An 18333-nucleotide genomic window follows, 5' to 3' on the forward strand; every position below is an offset into this window, starting at 1 on the left:
GAGCATGCCTTGGAGAGTCAGAAGTCTCCCAAAGAAAGCCTTCTAGAAAAGACTTAAACCTGACCCTTAGCCTAAAGCAGAGCCTCCCCAGACAACCTGCAGATCCGTGAGAGAAAAAATGAGTTGGCCACTGAGATTTGAGAGTTGTTTGTTATCCAACAATATGATAGTGATAAGTAACTGATAAAACATTACTTTTTTCTTTAACAAAAAGAGAACAAGACTAATCTCAAATAATTGGCAGGCAACTATACCCAAATGAGACATAATAACATTAGCATTTGTGATTTTATTGTATTCACTTTTCATTTTATTTGTTTGTGGCATGTAAAACTTATGTTTTAACAATAGTAAGAATTCAGAGCATTTTCATTAATGTATTTTTTCTTTGAAAATATTTTTAAGAGAAGCAATGTAAAAAACATTGAGTAAATAAAAGGAGAGGTAACAGTGTATGATCGTAGCAAAAAAAAAAAAAAAATTCAATGCAGGTGAGGAATCAATGGCTGAAGTTTGATAAACATTTGAATAGGAGGAGAAGTGAAGGATGGAACCATGAGGAAAACCCAAAGGGCAGGGCAAATAGTATCATTTTACCTAAAAGGAAGTAGTCAAGGATCCATGGGAAAAGTAGCTAATTTTAGAGTTGAAGGCTACGAGTCTGAGTTCTAGTTCTGTTACTAATGGGAAGTGCCTGCCCATACTGAACTTCAGTTACCTCACCCAGTCAATAAGAATGATCCGGCATCACCACCAAGATGCAGTAGAGATTTCAGCAGACCATGTCTGTGGAAGCACCTATCAGGGTTCAGGTAAACAACTAGGAAGAAATGAATGTTTAAGAGGTGCTAGTGTGAAGGATGGGTTGGGGCAAGTGAATGAAGCTGCCTCTGCAATTTGGGGGCTGTGAACAGAAATAACCCCTTGCTTCATTTTATATACCTTTGATCAGTCAATCAAGAGAGGTTGCCTGCCCACAGAAGAGGATGTGAAGGGGAGAAATTAGCAGACATTGGAGGTTGGGCAGGGAGAGGAGGGTATGCACAGATATGAAGATCCAGCTTTTTGATGGACTCAAGATTTTGTTTTGGTCATTTTTTTAATCCAGTCTTGGGTGACCTCCCATCTCCTATGTCCATACAGGAGCTGGATACTCTAAAAAGAAGAGGGTCCTGGAAAAAGAGAAACAGAGATTATGGGACTGTGAGCTGGATGAAGAGCCCATCCAATCAAATGACCCACAATTTATTTGGGTCAGAGGGAGGATTAGACACACCAGCAAGCTAAGCAGAAGAATTTATGAGAGAACATGATATCTGAAACTTGTAATTCAGAAAGAGGCCTACTAAGTGATAGCACCATCCTCAAAGAACCATCATTGTCTTCTCTTGTCATTTTGTTTACCTTTCATATGCCTAATACCAAAGGATGCTCAGAAGCTGTTAAAGAATTTTAGTAAAAACACTCACCCACCACTATCACAGTTCTCCTCCCCGGCAGTAAATAATGCTGGCTATTTGTGAATCTTTCCAGTGATATCTGAGGGAGAATATGGAGGGAGCCAGATGGTGGAGAGCTTAGTTATCGTCTCTCTTCTTACTTATGTGTGCTATGGTTAACACTCTGTTGGAGCTCCCTCTGGCCTCTGCTGCAAGAGAGAACTCGCTAGCTGTCAGGTCCTTTCTTCATCTCTCCAGCAGTCTGAGCAGAACAGGAAAAGCCTCAGAAATGTCTGCCACTATGATTCTGACCTGGGCACATAGATCAGCATTTCAGCTGGTATTACCCTAGAAGCCAGATGCTGTCTTGGTGTCCAGGGGCTCTCTGCCAGGGCATGGTCACCTTGGAAAGAGATAGGCCCAGGGACTCTCACCTCTCAATAATTGGCTTTTGTAACAGACTTGGGTTTCCTGAATCACAGTATGGGGTACAGAACAGCCCAGACAGTGAGCTGGTTCTTGGCGACTCCAGGGCCAGTCTAGTAATAATGTGATTAAATGGCATGAGGACAGATCTCAGCTTTAGCAACTTTATTATTTTCTGAAAATGAAATCTTCATCTCAATGCCCTTAGCTACCTTAGTACATAGTGCCTTAACACTGTAGAGTTTCTCGTTTGCAGCGGTCCAGTTGATTTCCAAGTTAACTGTTTCCTTCTAAGGATGGTACTAGCCAAAGATTGAGCTTCTTCGGCAGAGCCAGACCTGATAAATATAGCTCAACTAGCCAAAGGTGGCGACAAGGACACACCTGGCCGAAGGTGTCCTGGTCACTACCCCCACCACTCCTCCAAGATTCCCAGACACACCCAACCAATATAGCTACAAAAGAAAAACAGGCAAAACCCAATTACTAATAGCTGCTTTTTCCACCAGGTGGCACCCAAAATCTTGCTTTCATTTATCTGACAAGCAACTGCTAGTGCCTGATATTACCCTATGCCCTGGGACACAGCTTTTTAAACAACAACAACAACAACCAACAACAGTTTCCGGCCAAGCATAGTGGCTCACCTCTAATCCCAGCAGTCTGGGAGGTAGAGGCAGGAGGATCACTTGAGTTTAGGAGTTGGAGACAAGCCTAGGCAACACAGGGGGCTCCATCTCTATGAAAAATAAAAAATAAATGAAATTAGCCTTGCATGGTGGTGTGCATTTGAGCCCAGGAAGTATAGGCCACAGTGCCACTGAACTCAAGCAAGACCTGTATCTCCATTTTAAAAAAAAAGTTTTCTACCTCACAGAACTCAGTCTACTTGTAGGGAATGTGGGAGGCAGAGGCAGAGGCACACAATAATTAAGATTTATAAGCAAAATATAAAATAGAATAGGCTGTGATAAGTAGCATGGAGAAAATTAAGCAAGTAAGAATCAGTAATTGCTATTTTTTTCTATTTTGAGGGATAGAATATTTCTGGGATATAATAAAATAGAGTACTGTCTTTTATTTTTCAATTGAGAAACTGGATTCATGTACTTTTAACAGCTTTTTTTGTGTTTGTTTGTTTTAAACAGGATCTTACTTTGTCACCTGGGCTGGAGTGCAGCGGGGCAATCACAACTTAATGTGTGACTCCTAGCCTCAAACAATCCACTTGCCTCAACCTCCCAAGTAGCTGGGACTACAGAAACACATCATCACTCCCAAATAATTTTTAAATTAGCTACACACTTTTAACCCATCAGATCTCACGAGAACTTACTCACTGTTAAGAGAACAGCAAGGGGAAAATCCGCCTCCATGATCAAATCACCTCCCAGCAGATCCCTTCCCCAACATTGGGAATTATAATTCAACATGAGATTTGGGTGGGGACACAGAGCCAAACCATATCAGGGCCCTTCATGGGTAGTCTGGCTTCTTTTATGGTTGCCCAGATTCCCTGAGACCATGGCATAGATTGCCAGTCTTGTTCAATGTTAGGCCTAAACCAGTATAGCTATGTCTACGACATTCTCTTGGAGAAAAGAAATCACAAGCCAGCCAAGAATCACGGGTGAGTAGTCAGCCAGAAATAGCCCCATCTTTCAATTGGAAGGTTGCCAAAGAATTTGCAACCATCCTTAAACCCACCACAAGGACTTACTAAGCATGAAGCTCTGTGGTAGGAGGTGGGGCATAGCTGTAATGAAAAGAGTCCAAGTCCCTGTCTTCATGAAACTTACATTCTATACAGGAACACGTGCAACATCAAGTAGGCAAATTTTAAAAGACGTTTCAGATGATGGACAATGTGACAAAGAAAATCAAACAGGAAAAATGGATAGCTTGATGGAGCAGAAGGAGGGACTGGTCTTGGGTAGGTTGGCCAGAGAAGACCTCTCTGAGAGGTGAAGAGAAGGAACCTTCCTATGAAGATCTGGGGAATGCTCCAGGCAGAGAGAACAGGTTAGAGTGAGCCCCAGGAAAATAGACGGTGGTGAATAGTAACGCCTGGAAAAAATGTCAAAAGACTGGAGGAGAGAGAGTAAGAAAAGATGGAGACAGGGAGTGAGAGAGAAAGAAAGAACATGCTGTACTTTTTATGGGTTGAATTGTATGCCCCCTCCCCAAATTCGTATTTTGAGGTCCCAATCTCCAATACCTTAGAATGTGACCTTATATGGAAATAGGGTCTTTACAAGGATAATTTTGTTAACATGAGGTCATTGGGATGGGCCCTAACTCAGTATGACTGGTGCACTTACAAAAAGAAGAAATCTGGACACAGAGATGCACATTAACGAGGCTGACATTACGTGAACATGAAGATAGGCATCCACAAACCAAGGAGAGAGGCCTGGAACAGATCCTTTCTTTCTCTGCAGCCCTCAGAAGGAACAAACCCTACCAGTATCTTCATTGTGGACTTCCAGCCTCCAGCACTGTGAGACAATCAATCATGTTGTTTAAGCCACCTATCCTGTGTTATTTTGTTAGGGCAGCCTTAAAGCAGGACATGAAGGCTTTCTCCCCAGGAGATAATGGCAGGACAGTTAGTCAGAGGGCAGAGTAGACTGCATTACAGAGTTCAAAATTTGCTCCAAGGGCATTTGGAAGCACTGTAGGGTTTTGTTTTGTTTTTTATTTTAGCTTGGGGAATACAGGTGCGGGTTCGTTACATAAGTAAATTGGATGTTGTGGGGGTTTGGTGTACTGACTGTTTTATCACCCAGGTAATAAGCATAGTACCTGATAGGTAGTTTTTCGATCCCACCTTGGGATCCCAAAGTGCTGGAATAGGTAGTGATCTACCCGCCTTGGCCTCCCAAAGTGCCGGAATTACAGGCACGAGCCACCATGCCCTGCAAGAAAAACTTTTATGCGTTGTTGTTTTTTCAAATTTCATTTAGTTGTTTAGGTGTGTTTTCTTGCATCTCATTGACCTTCTTTAAAATAATTATTTTGAATTTTTTTCAGACAATTCATAGATATCCAATTTTTTTGTGGTATGTTGCTAGGGCTTTGTTAATTTTTTTGGTGGTTTCATGTTTGTCTGATTTCTTGTTATTCATGTAACCTTTCCATCTGTGCATTTGAAAGAGCAAATGCTTCTTCCAGGCCTTAGAAACTGGTTTTAGCCGGTTTGTGTTCTGTTAGATTCCCAGGCGGATGAGTTTGCCTATGGGATTGTAGCCAAATGCTTTTGGAGCCAGGTAACGTGACTGCTGCTGGGTCCACATGGAGTTCACAGTTGGTGAGCCTACTCTAGCAGGCGTGGATCCTGTCTGGGCCCAGGGTGGTCTCTACTGTCTCCAGGACCTTGGTCCAAAGGGCTGGTACTGGGCTGATGGTCTACTTCAAATGCACAGGAACAGGCCTGTTACCTGGTTTGTGAATGGCTATGACTCCTCCAGGTCCCCAGGGGGGCTTTTGCTGAACCACTGGGTGAGACCTTGGACAGGCGGTACTGCTCCAGTCTGCAGCTGAGAGGGGCGGAAACCAAGTTTCAGGGCTGCTTCAAGGTCTACAACTGAGACTGAAATCTTCAGGCCTGTCTCTGGTGTCACTGATGGGCGTGTCTCACAGTGGGTCCCTGGGCAGGCAGCCATGCTCTCGATCTGTAGCTAAGTGAAGTTGGAGCTGAGATTCAGGGCCTTTCAAGATCTGCTATGGGGACTGAGGTTGGCAAGTATGACCCTGGGGACTCACATGGGTTTGTCTCCCAGCTATTCCCTGATTGGGCAGAACTGCTCTTAGATCTCAGCTGAGGGAGCCTTGGGCTGAAATTCAGGGTCATTTCAGGATTTGCGATGTGACTGAAGTTGGCAAGGGTGTCCCAGTGGCACAGACGGGCAAGTCTCTCAGCAGCTCCATGTGCAGGCAAAATTGCTCTTGGGCTGCTGCTGAGAGGGTTTGGAGGCAAAATTGAGGGCCCTTTCTGGTCTGCTTGGGGACTAAAATCCAAAATCCTGCCCTAGGGACTCATATGGACATGTCTTTCTCTGGGTCTTTATGCAAGCAGGACTGATTGCATACTGCAGCTGAGATAGGCTGGAGTTGAGTTAGAAGGTTGTTTCAAGGCCTCAGTTGAGGCCAAATTCAGTGGGCCTGTTTTCTGATGTACTACTGTGCATGACTCCCTCCTGTCAGACCCCTAGGCAGATGGTTTCGGTAGCAGGATCAAGTCCAAATAGGGCTTTCACCAAACATGAGGCAGATGGGGCCATTTCCAAATCCAGAGTTAGGACCACAGTCAATGAGTTTGTCACCCATGTGTGGGTCTACCCTCTCAAAACAACTCTCCTAGGTCTTGGGCTCCACTGGGGTTTTACAACTCCTGCCTAAATCCTCAGGTTCTCACAAAGGCACTTTTGCCTGTGAATGGATGAGCAATTATTGTTGCTATTGGGGAATGTGAGTGGGGAACTAACTACTCTGCCATCTTGCTGACATCACTTCCTAGCTTCCTTTGTTTCTGTGGAGAAGTCAGTGGTAATTTGAACAATTGTCCCACATGTGTAATGTATGATTTTCTTCTGTCTTCTTTCAAAATGTTATCTTCTTTTTGATTTTAAGAAATTTGATTATGACATGCCTAAGTATTGTTCTTTTTTGTATTTCTCCCATTTTAGATTTTTCTAATATTCTTGGATCTGTAAATTTATATCTTTCACCAAAATCTGGAAAACTTTTGGTCATTATTTTTTAAAATATTTTTTCTGTCTTTTTCTGGAACTCCATATACATACATATATATACACACACACACACCCCACATACATTGTTCCACGATTCACTGAGGCTTCACTTTTTAAAAAAATATTTTTCTTTCTTTTTCTTATAAAAAACTTTTTCTGAAGAAAACAGTTCTTCAGACTGTTAATTTCTTTTGAACTAATTTCAAGTATGCTAAATTTCTTAGATCTCCAATATGCTATAAGATCCATTAAGTTCATTTTTAATTTAGAGTAATACATTCTTAAACAGTCTCAATGTTAAAATCATTTCTATTTGTCCACTAACTTTTTTATTGTTCATACTGAACGTATTTTTTTTTAGTCCTTGAGCATAATCATTACAGCTATAGCACTGTTATTGAAATCCTTCTCTACTATTTCCAACATCTGAGTCTTTAGTTTTCTCCATTGATGTTCTTTTTCTCTTGCAAATGAGTCATGTGTTCCTGTGTCTTTGTATATCTAGTAAGTTTAGATTTTATATTGAACATTGTCATTAATATACTGTAGAGATTCTGGATTTTGTTTTGTTTATTCATTTCTTTTGGCAGGTGGTTAACTTGACTATACTCAAACTCCAAACTCTTTTCCCTCTGTAGTGCCCAGCATCTGAAAATACCATTCATTTCTGTTAGCCTGAGGCTGCATGGATTCTGTGTATTTCAGGGATCAACCATGGATTTGGGCAGAATTCATACACAAAATTTTTGAAGCTCCTCTTCTCTGACTCTGTCTCTTGAAATTTTTCCATAAAAATTGAAAACTCATTCAATGCCATTTATTTATTCAAAGGTAGACTTTTCCTAATTTATTTTTGTGTTACCTGATCTCTAATGCACTCTGAAGTTGCTATTTATATTTTGTCCAGGGCTTATAGTTGGTACCTATCAAAAAGTTGATCCTATGTAAAATACTACATAGTACATCTGACTTCGAGATACTTGAAGATCATGATACCTGAAGCGAAAGCCCTACAATTATAATTCCAGTTGTGAATTATTTGATTTATCTGTGCCACCAATACTCATTGTGAGCATGTGAATTTTAGCTTACCTAGAAAAATCAACTTCAAAATCATCCTCTTTTATGATAACTCATCTATACTTTTATGGTAACTTGGCTTTAGTTGGCTATACTTTCATACTGTATACTTTTATACTCCAAAATCATCCTCTTTTATGAAGACATCCTGCTTTATAACTTGGCTATACTTTTATACTCTCCTACATTGTCTTAGGAACTCCTAATATGTCTTTTATATGTCTCTTCTTTTTTTGTCTTTTTTTTTTTTTTTTTTTTTTGAGACGGAGTCTCGCTCTGTCGCCCAGGCTGGAGTGCAGTGGCCGGATCTCAGCTCACTGCTCAAGACAATGTAGGAGAGCATTTTTGATTGGAACCAGTGCTCAAGATTCAAGCTAAGCTTTATTCTGCCTCAGAGCATTTTCACTTCCTGGAATTCTGACATGTTGACTCTAGAAATCAAAACAAAATATGATTTGTAATGGCCTGTGTGTTCTTTTGAAACAGATTTATAAGAATAAAAACAACCCCATCATAAAGTAGACAATGGATATGAACAAACGGTTCTCAAAAGGAGACATTTATTCAGGCAACAAACATATGAAGAAAAAAGCTTATCATCACTGGTCATTAGAGAAACGCAAATCAAAATCACACTGAGATACCATCTCACGTCAGTCAGAATGGTGATTATTAGAAAGTCAGGAAACATTTGGAAGGCCAAGGTGGGCACATCACAAGGTCAGGAGTTTGAGACCAGCCTGGCTAACATGGTGAAACCCCATCTCTACTAAAGATACAAAAAATTAGCTGGGCAGGGTGGCGCATGCCTGTAATCCCAGCTACTTGGGAAGCTGAGGCAGGAGAATCGTTTGAACCTGGGAGATGGAGGTTGCAGTGAGTCGAGATTGCACCATTGCACTCCAGCCTGGGCAACAGGGCAAGACTCTGACTTATAAAAAAAGAAAACTCAGGAAACAATAGATGCTGGCAACGCTGTGGAGAAATGGGAACACTTTTACAATGTTGGTGGGAGTGTAAATTAGTTCATTTTTGTGAAAGACGGTGTGGGGATTCCTCAAGGACCTAGAACCAGAAATACTATTTGACCCAGCAATCCCATTACTGGGTATATACCTAAAGAATTATAAATCTTTCTACTATAAAGATACATGCACATGTATGTTTATTGCAGCACTATTTACAACAACAAAGACTTGGAACCAACCCAAATGCCCATCCATGATAGACTGGATGAAGAAAATGTGGCACATATACACCATGCAATACAATGCAGCCATAAAAAAAGAATGAGTTCATGTCCTTTGCAGGAACATGGATGAAGTTGGAAGCCATCATTGTCAGCAAACTAACACAAGAACAGAAAACCAAACACTGCATGTTCTCACTGATAAGTGGGAGTTAAACAATGAGAACACATGGACACAGGAAAGGAAACATCATACACCAGTGCCTGTCAAGGGGTTGGGGGAAAGGGTAGGGAGAGCATTAGGACAAATACTTAATGCATGTGTGGCTTAAAACCTAGATGATGGGTTGATAGGTGCAGCAAGCCACCATGGCACATGTATACCTATGTAACAAGCCTGCACATTCTGCACATGTATCCCAGACTTAAAGTAAAATTTTTTTAAAAAAGATTCTAGTTGGGTCTATCTGGCTCTGAAGTTTCTTTTTAAAAAATTATAACAGCCACCCTTTGAAAAGCACTTGCTGTATGGTAGACATTGTCAAGTGTCTTCCGAACATTATTTCAAATCACTCCTTCCACAGTATATAAGTCCATGCAAAACTCAATCTGAGATGAGTGGGGAAGTCATTGGTCAATTTACATGGCATGGTTGAACAAAAATAAAACCACACTGGAATTTTCTATTGTCATCAATTCCAGAGTGTGGAGAAGCATGGCAGAAGGATAGAGACAGCCTATAAGCAGGAAAAACTAGCTTAAATAAAATCAGGATTCAAGTCCTATTCCTGCCTTCTACAGCGTCTGTGACTTTGTACATGCTATATAATCTTTTCAGCTTTCGTTTTTTTCATATATAAATTAGGACCTACCATTTATATTATTGAAGAAGTCAAAGGCTGAGATTCATCCTTGTTTCTTTTTATTCATTTCCTATCAAAACCATCAACAAGTCCTCCTAAGGTTATCTTAAAGATCTATCCCACATCCATCTGCTTACCTCCATCTCCAGTGCTGTAACTTTTGTCTGAGCCACCATCATTACTTGTTTAGTCTATTGCAGTGCCTCCCAACTGGCATCTCCACATCCATTCTTGCCTCCTTAAAATATCTTCTCCACAGAATTGCCACAGCGGGCTTTCTAAATGCAAATCTGACCTCTTTTTCTGAATGTTTTACTTTCCTGTATTACTTTATTTCAAAATCAAGTCACCAAGAAAATGAGTTACTTAATAGGATCATGTCTCTTTCCTCTTATGTCTTCACAAGACTCCCATGCACTCACTGATTGCACTTAGAATAGAATCCAAACTCCTTATTATGCCCATAAAGATTCTTACTGGCGTGTGTCCTGGTTGTGTCTCTGACCTCACACTTTATCACACTTCTCCTCACTCAGTAATCTGCCATTCCAGCCCCCTACCTATGCCTTGAAAATGTCAGCCTCAGGCTTTGCACTTCCTGTGCCTTCTACCTGGAGTTCTTTTTCCCTAGCTGGCTGCTTCTCCTCCTTCAGGTCTCAAAATGTCACCTCTTAAGGGAGAACATCCTTAGCCACCTCCCCACACTTGCTCCATCATATTGCCCTGTTCTGTTTTCTTTTTGGCAGTATCACCATTTGAAATCCTCTTGCTTAATTAATTGACTTTTTGCTTATTGGTTTTTGTCTTTCTATCATAGGCATGTAAACGTCTTGAAAGCCCCAACCTTGTCTTATATGTTCAAAGCACACCTAGAAGATGTTCCTTAAATATCCGCTGAATGAATGAATGTATCATAGGTTTTCTATAATAACCAGAGGATAGCAAGTGCAAAAAGCTGAAGTTGGTAGGATATTTAGCTACATGAAGTCACTCAGAGAACAAGGCTGATAGAGACTTTGCCATTTTATGATGTCACTATCTCCATATATGGTTTCCAGGAGCATTGAATAGGGGAAGAGAGTACAGAAAACTCATACTTGCTCTTAAATAAATGCCCTAGACCAGAAGTGACTTGTATCACCTCCACATGGAGTTTATTGTTTAGAACTAGAGTTTAATGGCCTCACTCTAGCTTTAAGAGAGGTTGGGAAATGAAAGAGGAGCATGCATAGAATGTTTGGAGAGTTCTCCTTTGTCTGCTGTATACCCCTTGCTAAAGATGAGAAAATTGAGGAAAAGAGGGATAAGAAATCTGCTCAATGCCACAGAGCTAGTAACTGGTAAAAGCTGGACTCAAGCCCAGGCTGCCTGGTGCCAGAGCCTGTCTTCTTGTCCATATCCTCATGTTGCAGTTCCACAGGGGAGACCTACTGAGATGCAGACAGTGTGTCAAGGGCTTTTCCTCCTGTCTCCATTCTTTTCTGAAAAGTGACTGCTCCTTTTGCTTCAGTAACAGAGGTTTTTTGTTTGTTTGTTTTTTGTTTTTGTTTTTGTTTTGGTACTTTGATGCTTTGGGTGTTTAAAGTTTAGCTTACCACAGACAGTGAACTAGCCCTGCCTTCTCAACTCTCCAGTGACTGGCCACAGAAAGCTAAACATTAAACACCTGAAGTATCATAGCTTGCCACACAGTCCTGTCAGGGATGTCCTGGGTGTCTCCAGAAATCTTTAGCCATGACTTTGATCAGAAATAATTTCTTCCCAGATTCAATGAAAACACTGGAGATCCCTCATTCTCCAACAATACCCCAAAAATGGCTCCAGTAGAAAAGTCATAGTACAAGCCGCTACCTATTACTACCTCGGTTTATCCAGTGCAATATCACTATCAACCCTCCATCTAAATGCCTGCTCCAGGTGCTTTACAGGCTTGGTGTCACATAATCCTTTCAAAGATCCTATGCAACAGATCTTATTGACAAATCCCGCTTCATTTTACAAATGACAAGACCAAACTTTGAAAGGAAAATGGTTCACCCAAGAGCTTTCTTGTAAGTGCCTGAGGTTGGACTTCAGCTCAAGACTTTGGGATTCCAAAGACCCTGCATTTTACCAGGATACCAAATTGTTCCTCTGAGAACCCAAGTGAACAAAAAGAGCCAACATCGATTATGCCCAGCACCGTGTGCTACATGCTTTTTATAAATTATTTCATCTAGTTCTTTCATGTAGTTCAAACAAATGAAGAAGTAAAGAAAACACCCTAGAGGTAGGCATTGTTGTTACCTTTCCTATTTTACAAATAAGGTAGGTGCTGGGTGCTGTGGCTCATGCCTGTCATCCCAGCACTTTGGGAGGCTGAGGGGGACAGATCACCTGAGGTCAAGAGTTTGAGACCACCCTGGCCAACACGATTTGGAAGGCACAACTGATTGATTTTGGTGGGGATTTATCTTCCCAGCTGAGGAGCCACAGGGAGGAAGGAGAGAGAGAAACTGTTTAGGACACAGCTGAGCTAGGTTTCTATTTTTAATAGAAAACCAGTCTCTACTAAAAATACAAAAATTAACTGGGTGTGGTGGCAGGCACCTATAATCCCAGCTACTTGGGAGGCTGAGGCAACAGAATCACTTAAAACCAGGAGGCGGAGGTTGCAGTGACCCAAGACCATGCCATTGCACTCCAGCCTGGGTGACAACAATAGATTCCGTCTCAAAAGCAATCAAAAACCAATTAAGGAAGGTGAGGCCAAGAGCAAGGAGGTCCACAAAGATCACACGGAGGTTAAGTGGCAGACCTAAGCTCAAACTCAGACCTTTCTATCTCCAGACCTCCAGAGCCCAGGCTCTTATCTATTAGGCTACGCTGCCTCTCAGCTGTCATTTAAGGGAGACAATGGGGATGTAGGGCTGGGAAGGAGGAGCAGGTTAGCCATAGAGAACTAGTGAAAATGCACCATAGGACCTGGTTCATTCACACCCCTAGCCATGCCACAGGAATTGGAGATGACTTCATATACATGGTTTGTTTCTCTTTTTTTTTTTCTTTTTTGAGGTGGAGTCTCATTCTGTCGCTCAGGCTGGAGTACCATGGCATGATCTTGGCTCACTGCAAGCTCCACCTCCTGGGTTCACACCATTCTCCTGCCTCAGCCTCCAGAGTAGCTGGGACTACAGGTAGCCGCCACCATGCCTGGTTAATTTTTTGGATTTTTAGTAGAGGTGGGGTTTCACCATGTTAGCCAGGATGGTCTCGATCTCCTGACCTCATGATCCGCCCGCCTTGGCCTCACAAAGTGCTGGGATTACAGGCATGAGCCACCGCTCCTGGCCAACATGGTTTGTTTTTCTAACTGATTATCTCTCCATGGAGGCCTATAATTGTTTCTGTCATATTTTACTGAGCATCTCCTCCCCCTACTGAATTACCCAATTCCTGACAAGTTCTCTGTTCAAGGTCCCCCTCCGCTGTGGCCAGAAGCCAAGTTCTGCTGGGTGCACATTCCTGTGGATCACCTGATCAGAGAGAACTGAACCTACAAAAGAGAGCTCAACCTCCTTTTCCATACCTACCCAGGACCTAGCTCAGCTGTGTCCTAAACAGTACCAGGTAAGACAGAGGTGAAGGACCGCTTCTCTCTCTCTTTCTGCCGTGTGGTTCCTCAGCTGGGAAGATAAATCCCTACCAAAATCAATCAGTTGCCTTCCAAATTCTGGTGACCTGAAACAAAGCTATAATTCTAGCAATTAACCAAAAACATGCATCCGTTTCAGGGAGAAAGTTTTGGATACACAACCAATCTATTAGCTATCTCTTCCCAAGGCAGGTGGTGACTTGAGAACTCTGTGCCCGGTTTCTGAGGACTGTTTCACCATGCAGTGGCTGATGAGGTTCCGGATCCTCTGGGGCATCCACAAATCCTTCCACAACATCCACCCTGCCCTTTCACAGCTGCGCTGCCGGTCTTTATCAGAAGTTGGAGCCCCAAGATGGAATGACTATGAAGTACCGGAGGAATTTAATTTTGCAAGCTGTGTTCTGGACTACTGGGCTCAAATGGAGAAGGTAAGAGGACCGCCATGATGGTGATATAAAAACAAGGGTGGCCTCACTTTCCTTATCTTGCTCCTGCTAGGTTGAAAGGTACAGAAGCAAAATTGCTTCTGCCTCAACTTATCAATGTTGTGGAAGAAGCTTATACTTCAAGTTTCTATTCCCAGCATGCCCATTTCCTTACTTCACTGAGTCTCAGTGGTTTCATCTATGAAACGGGGAATTAACTCCTTTAAAAACAAAAAAATAGGTAAATGTATCTTTTGTTCAATCAGGGTATTAAAATTGTGACCTATTGTGGGATCTGGCCAGCAGCCCGCAATGCAACAGGGCTCTCTCTTTGTTCCCAGGTGGATCGGCAGGTCGAGACATAATAGACACACACAAGATAGTGAAAACTGGGTCCAGGGTGGTCACCACCTTCTGGTCCCACAGTGCCAAAAATGCACTGGATATGCCAGCATTTATTATTAAGTTTAGTGAGGTCAGGGGTAGGTTAGTGAGGGATTGAGGGTCATTTGATTATGAGGTGAGATGGTCACATGGGGATGAAGTAATTCTTTAACATGACATCTGTATGCAGAAGTACAGTGTACAGAGGTAAGAATTTACAATATAGTGTGTGCACCAGTCATTTCTAACAGAGCCTTAAAACAGGAACAGCAGTAACAGTTACAGCAAAAGCTGGTTACAAACAATTCATAGGAACAGGACGTGAAGTTAGACCAGAAATTCTCAGAAGGGAGCGTGCCTTAACCCTAAAGAGGCCTAGAAGAGCCGTGGCAAGATGAGGGCATTTATAGCCCTATCTTCCATATGGACAGGCGCCCGCCATGCATCCATTTATAGGCTCTCCACGAGGGTTGCATTCCATTCCCAGAGCTATGAACATCTGCTTTTCTGGGATAGGAATCTTGGTGATGTGAAACCTCCCCGACTGCACATCCATTCATAGGCTCTCTGCAAGGGGAAGCACATCACGCGCTGTTGGCTCATTCTGGCAGTCCAACCTGGCATTGTCTTTACACAATCCTGCGTGCAATTTTGTATTTAAAATAATCAGGAGCATTTCATCTTTTATTCCGTAGCAATAGTTTCAAGGGGTCTCCCTATAGTGACCAAGTGCAAAGTTCTGATCACAAGGTCAGCAAATTCATTAGTCTGAGTTCTCATCTTCAGTGAATGGGACAGTGTGTCTTAACTGGTATTCATGTCATCAAACTTGGGCTTGACTTGAGACTGCACCCAGAGGAGGAGATAGACCACCTGAATGTGCACATGAGTGTCTGACACATTTACCTATATTAGGCCATCCATCTTCCCATGAGCATGGCAAGTCTAATTAGATTCCTCTTTGTCAACTACCTACTTGACTGTGGCTTTAAGGTATGTCAAGAAAAACCAAGCTCTGCGTCTTCCAGAAAACCCCAAGTGCTTGGTTTGTCTTCTCACAGGACACAGACCAAGAGAGAAGCTGTAGTGACATGAGGAGTCAGGGTAGACAATGGATGGTGTTTCCAGCTACTAACTCCCAGCTGCCAATATGGTAGTGTAAAAAGTCACCCAGCACTGTCTTTGAACCAAAGAGAGAATCCCCCTGAAATGGAATTGGAGAGTTTATGAAATTTTTAAGTGTTCCATGAACATGTATTCATGTATTACTCTCCAAAGCCTATATGTCTTTATGACATCTTCCTCCCCACTCCCTTCTTTTTCTTTCTCTGAATTTGCATAGTAACCTCAAGAAAAATAAAACCGTCAGTTACAGAGAGCATTTTTATGTGCCTTGACAATCATCTTGCATTTAATCATCTGATTCGATGGATACTGTTATTGTCTCTATTTCCTTGATGAAGAAACTGAAGATCCAAGGATATAACTAACATGCTGAAATCACATGTCTAATAAGGGGGACAACAGGGTTTGGGTCCAGGCCGTCTGATTTCACAATCCATTATTTAACCTAGCCTCACAGTCTAATGATGCCAAAATATCTCCGCCTTAAGAGTATAAATTGATTTTTTTCATTGCCCACACTGGAAATCTGGTTGAGAATTTTTGAAACATGACATGGGTTGGAGAGGAAGGAAGTAAAAGGAGGAGGTGAATGGGTGAACATGACTATATAAACTTGAATAATATAAACACAATTTTGCTTTTTAAAATTAATATTATACTATAAGCATTTTATTGTAGAAACAATTCTAAAAGTTTTTCATTGATTTTATCATATTCAATCACATAGAAGTAGCTTAATTTTTGCAGACAGCATGTAGTTGGATTTTATTTTTTTATCCATTCTGCCAATCTATGTCTTCTGGTTGGGGAGTTTAGTCCACTTACATTTAAAGTAATTACTGATAGACAAGGATTTACTATTGCCATTTTGTTAATTGTTTTCTTGATGTCTCATAGCTTTTTGTCTCTCATTTCCTCTCTTACTCCTTTGTGTTTAGTTGAGTTTTTGTAGTGATACACTTTGATTTTCTTCTCATTTTCTTTTGTGTATATTCAATAAATATTTGCCTTGTGGTTACCACGGGAATTAAATATGATATCTTGTAGTTCTAGCAATCTATTTAATACTGATAACAACTTAACTTTAATCACATACAAACACCCTACTCCTGTGACATTATAAGGCCAATAATGAAAATTAAATGTAAAAATCCTTCTCCTTTACAGTTCTATCCCAGCCAGCCCCCACACACACTTTATGTTATTGATGTCATCAATAACATTTTTGTATATTGCTTAAGTAACATTTATTTAATATATATTACAAATATATGTTAATAAATTAACATATTTATAATTATTTTATGATTTATTTTTTAAATACTATAACAAATAACAAGTGGAGTTACAAACCAAACTTACAATAATGTTGATTTTTATATTTGTTCATGAATTTATATTTACAAGAGAACTTTATATTTTCATATTTGAGTCCCTCTCCAACATTCTTTTATTTCACCTTGAGGACATCCTTTAGCATTTCTTGTAGGGCAAGTCTAGTGATAGTTAACTTTGACTTTTGTTTATCTGGGAATACCCTACTTTCCCCCTCACTTTTGAAGAACAGTCTTTCTGGATGTAAAATTCTTGGTTGGCTTTTTTTTTTCTTTAAGCACTTTAAATGTTTTAAAATGGGATTTCAGTCCTTAAGTTGTGTTCACATCGGAACGTGACTATGGCTGTGGATTAGTTTAATAAGTGCTCTTTTTCTTTGAAGCAGAAAGTAACACATAATGTATGGTCTTGACCAGGAGGGCAAGAGAGGTCCAAATCCAGCCTTTTGGTGGGTGAATGGCCAAGGGGATGAAGTAAAGTGGAGCTTCAGAGAGATTGCTGACCTAACCCGCCGCACAGCCAACATCCTCACACAGACCTGTGGCCTGCAACAGGGAGACCTTCTGGCCTTGATTCTGCCTCGAGTGCCTGAGTGGTGGCTGGTGGCTGTGGGCTGCATGCGAACAGGTCAGTGATGCAAGAGGGACCCGGTGGACCTCAGGGCTGTTCAAGAGCCAATGTTTCCTGAAATATTAGGTGCTGTGCACCCAGCCTGGCACTGACACAGCTTTGAAGCCCTAGCCCCAGTTTCTGTGCTGACCACAAAACAAGGCTTCCTGCCCTCTGGGAATTAACAGTTTAGTTGGAGACAAAACAGTTTCTCTTCTCTGTACCTCCTTTCTTCTTCACAGTCTTTGTCTTTCTCATATTCTCTCACAAATTCTTTTATTCTTTCTTATTCTCTCCCTCACACTCTCACATTCATACACTCTCAAGTGCAGTGCCAAACTTTCTCTCATACACACACACACAAACACACATACACTTTCTCTTGAACAGTCTCAGGTACTCTTACCTTTTTAAAGATTCATTGATTGTTAACATTTTTCCCATATTTGAGCACTCTCTCCCTCTCTCTTTCTCTCCCTTTCTCACTGAATTATTTAAGAATCACTTGTGGGCATTGTGACACCTATGAACACCAGGTAAACACTCATAAACACAAAAGCAGGCATCTGATAAGATCCAGAATATTCCACAGCCTTTTCTGCATGACAGTGACATTTTTGAAGAATACAAGTTATATTGTAGAATATATCTCCAAATTTGTATTTCTGACTCTTTCTTTGTGATTATATTCAGATTAGACACGTTAGGCAGGAGAATTACAAGGACAAAGTTGTGTTTTCCTCCGTGCATCACATCAGGGGGTATATTCTGAAGTCAGTTTGTTCCCTCTTCAGTTATACTGTTTCATCACTTGAGTAAGGTGGTTTTCACAGAAAACCTTTATCCTTTACAAAGGCACAAATTTTCCTTGTAATTAATAAATAATTCATGGTGTGATCCTTAAGCGATTGTGTGAATATTCCTGTTCCCTAACAGTATTCCACATTATGGTTTGGGTATCTAGTGATGATTCTTTACTGAATTGAATATTACCATGTTGGTTTTACCTGGAAATTTTCAATTTCTGTCAGTCTCTCTACATTTATTCGTTAGAATTCTTATGTGGC

At 41.2% G+C, this 18333-nt stretch overlaps 1 protein-coding gene across 3 annotated transcripts in view; it reads left to right on the forward strand.

Annotated features, from left to right (window-relative positions):
• The first annotated feature begins 13232 nt into the window (after positions 1-13232).
• The window catches only part of LOC105484990 (acyl-CoA synthetase medium chain family member 1), a 58809-nt gene continuing 53708 nt past the window's right edge, over positions 13233-18333 (forward strand). Inside the window, exons 1-3 of one of the 3 annotated variants that reach the window (XM_011747123.3) lie at positions 13233-13360; positions 13574-13816; positions 17074-17284. In XM_011747123.3, the coding sequence (XP_011745425.2) occupies positions 13625-13816; positions 17074-17284 (403 nt within the window). In that variant the 5' untranslated portion in view covers positions 13233-13360; positions 13574-13624. The remainder of the gene's footprint in view (positions 13361-13573; positions 13817-17073; positions 17285-18333) is intronic. The other 2 variants (XM_011747121.3, XM_011747122.3) reach the window with 2 other exon arrangements.

This window comes from Macaca nemestrina, chromosome 18 (assembly GCF_043159975.1).
Source record: "Macaca nemestrina isolate mMacNem1 chromosome 18, mMacNem.hap1, whole genome shotgun sequence".
Classification (NCBI taxonomy): domain Eukaryota; kingdom Metazoa; phylum Chordata; class Mammalia; order Primates; family Cercopithecidae; genus Macaca; species Macaca nemestrina.